The sequence below is a fragment of the Austrofundulus limnaeus genome, unplaced genomic scaffold (assembly GCF_001266775.1).
Source record: "Austrofundulus limnaeus strain Quisiro unplaced genomic scaffold, Austrofundulus_limnaeus-1.0 Scaffold236, whole genome shotgun sequence".
In the NCBI taxonomy this organism is placed as follows: domain Eukaryota; kingdom Metazoa; phylum Chordata; class Actinopteri; order Cyprinodontiformes; family Rivulidae; genus Austrofundulus; species Austrofundulus limnaeus.
The window spans coordinates 838,138-840,334 of NW_013952638.1; the positions used below are offsets into that span (position 1 = coordinate 838,138).

General features: G+C 38.6%; 1 protein-coding gene across 2 annotated transcripts in view; it reads left to right on the forward strand.

Moving 5' to 3' along the window:
• The window catches only part of fam118b (family with sequence similarity 118 member B), a 17,790-nt gene that overhangs the window by 14,400 nt on the left and 1,193 nt on the right, over positions 1–2,197 (forward strand). For both annotated transcript variants that reach the window (XM_014019957.1, XM_014019958.1), the window contains one exon: positions 1,598–1,895. In XM_014019957.1, coding sequence (XP_013875411.1) covers positions 1,598–1,895 — 298 coding nt within the window. The remainder of the gene's footprint in view (positions 1–1,597; positions 1,896–2,197) is intronic.

Consider the following 2,197-nt stretch of genomic DNA (forward strand, 5'->3'; position numbering starts at 1 on the left):
ATTTAATATAAAGTTAGGTTTTACAGACCAAAGTCTCTGGTAGTTCAGGAGCAAAGTGCAGGAGGAGATAGGGACTGATCGTGTCGTTGCAGCAGCTCCAGTCGAGCAGCTGCTTCAACCAAACCTGCTCTCACTGAAAGTCCCGCCCTGCTCTGCTCTGATTGGACAAAACGGCTCTGGACTTCATCTGATTTGTTGAAGGCAGTGTCCGTTTAATCCTTACATCAGGGTCCAGCTGTGGTGCACCCAACAACGATCCATTCACACCAGTGCGGCTGGATTCTTTTTTTTAAGAAATCAGGTCGCCTGGAGCCCTGCTAGCAGTTGTTTTGACAGACAATCAGGTACAAGCTTAGGTACGCATGGGAGCTTTATGACGTTATACATCTGGTGCGCTTTTTCCTTTTTTGACAGCGCAAGCGCACATGCGCACCGGTTATGTGCAACTCTGTCTATATTTACAAATTGTTTTATAGAAGTACATACAGTCTCTTTAATTCCTTCAACAACATTGTTCTTTTTGGTTACTGCTTCATAGTTCTATTTTTCTTAGTTTTATGCTACTTTTAAGATTTTAGCTATCATTTTGCTGCTTTCCCTTTGATCTTAATGGCTAGCCTTTTGCTACTTTTTGCATTTAGCTAATATCTTTAGCTTCTAGTTAACTTTTTGCTATTTTGTTAGTGTTTTGCTAGTTTAGCTTTTATCTAGACTTTTGCAACTTTTAGCTACTGTATGTGTTTGTACTTAAAGAGCCTGTGACATGCTTATCCTTCAAATACAAATAGTCAAAACATTTTTGTACTTAAGAAAATTGACATAATACACATGATTTTACCCATTTTGTCACATAACTGATCTATTTTCTTTWGAATTTTTCCTCAAAGTGAAACAGGAAGTGACATCAAAGGGGAAATCTTTAATAAAAGAAACTGTATGGTCTTTGTTTATTAAAACAATGTCATTTAAACTTTAACTCTTCTTCATCTCTCTTTAATAGTGATTCAAAATAATGAAAAGAAACATCAGATTCTTCTCTACAGCCTGTGTTGTTAGCTGTTGTAACAACGCTCTGTTTACATGCAGCCATTCCCCTTTGACATCACTTCCTGTTTCATCACATGCAAATATCTCAACAACTGTTCATCTCAGCTGCATGAAATTTGTTTTGCAATATTACATCATTGCTGTCTTTCCAAAAATGGATTCATGTTTATTATAGAAAATTCATGTCACAGGTACTTTAAGCTTTTATATATTTTTACCTATTCCTTTGCTTTGTTTTTGGCTTTTTGCTGTTTTTGCTGCTCTTGGCTACCTTATTGCTACTGCCACTATCTTCTAGCCTTTTGAAACATTTATTTTTAGCTGATATTTTGCCACTTTTAGTCAGCATTTAGCCTATTTTAACTATTAGCTAGCTTAAATGACTGTCTCAGCTTCCTCAGTAAAGTCTGTCAGCACTCAGCATTTACTCTGCATTTTYGGTGGAAATGCAGTTTCTCTAGTTAGTCTCTAGTCTTTCTATTAACGTTTAAAAATCYTACAGCAAAATAAAGGTTGAAGATTCTTTAAGCGTTGTTTTTGTGCTCAACAGCGTGAGATCCAGAAGCTGTACGAGACCAAGTCCTTCGTGTTCCTCGGCTGCGGGCGCACAGTAGACGACACAACCTTCCARGCCTTGTTCCTGGAGGCAGTCAAACACAAGTCCGACCTGGAACACTTCATGCTCGTGCGTCGGGAAGACGTGGGCGAGTTCAAGAAGCTGCGAGACAACATGCTGGACAAGGGCATCAAGGTCATCTCTTATGGAGACGAGTACGCCGACCTGCCCGAGTAYTTTGAGCGGCTGGCCAATGAGATCTGTAACAGAGATACAGCTCCAAACAGCTGGGGTAAGGGTTAGTGAAAGTCTGCACGCAGTTTAGTTTTAGCCTGAATTATTTCATCTGTTCCACATTAGATTTTCTAAGTCTGAAAAATGTGTTGCATTTGATTTTAGTTCAGCTGATCTGCTCAGTATTCTACTTTGAGCTTAAACATGCTTAGAGGTGGAATTCTGATTTGATTTGATTTTATTTATTTAACAGGAAAAGATTATTAAAAATCAAGCCTGACTCAGCATAATTGCTGTTTTACAGCAGGTTCCTGTTTTGCAGCACATAAAACACTCAGAATTACAGCATCACAATCACAT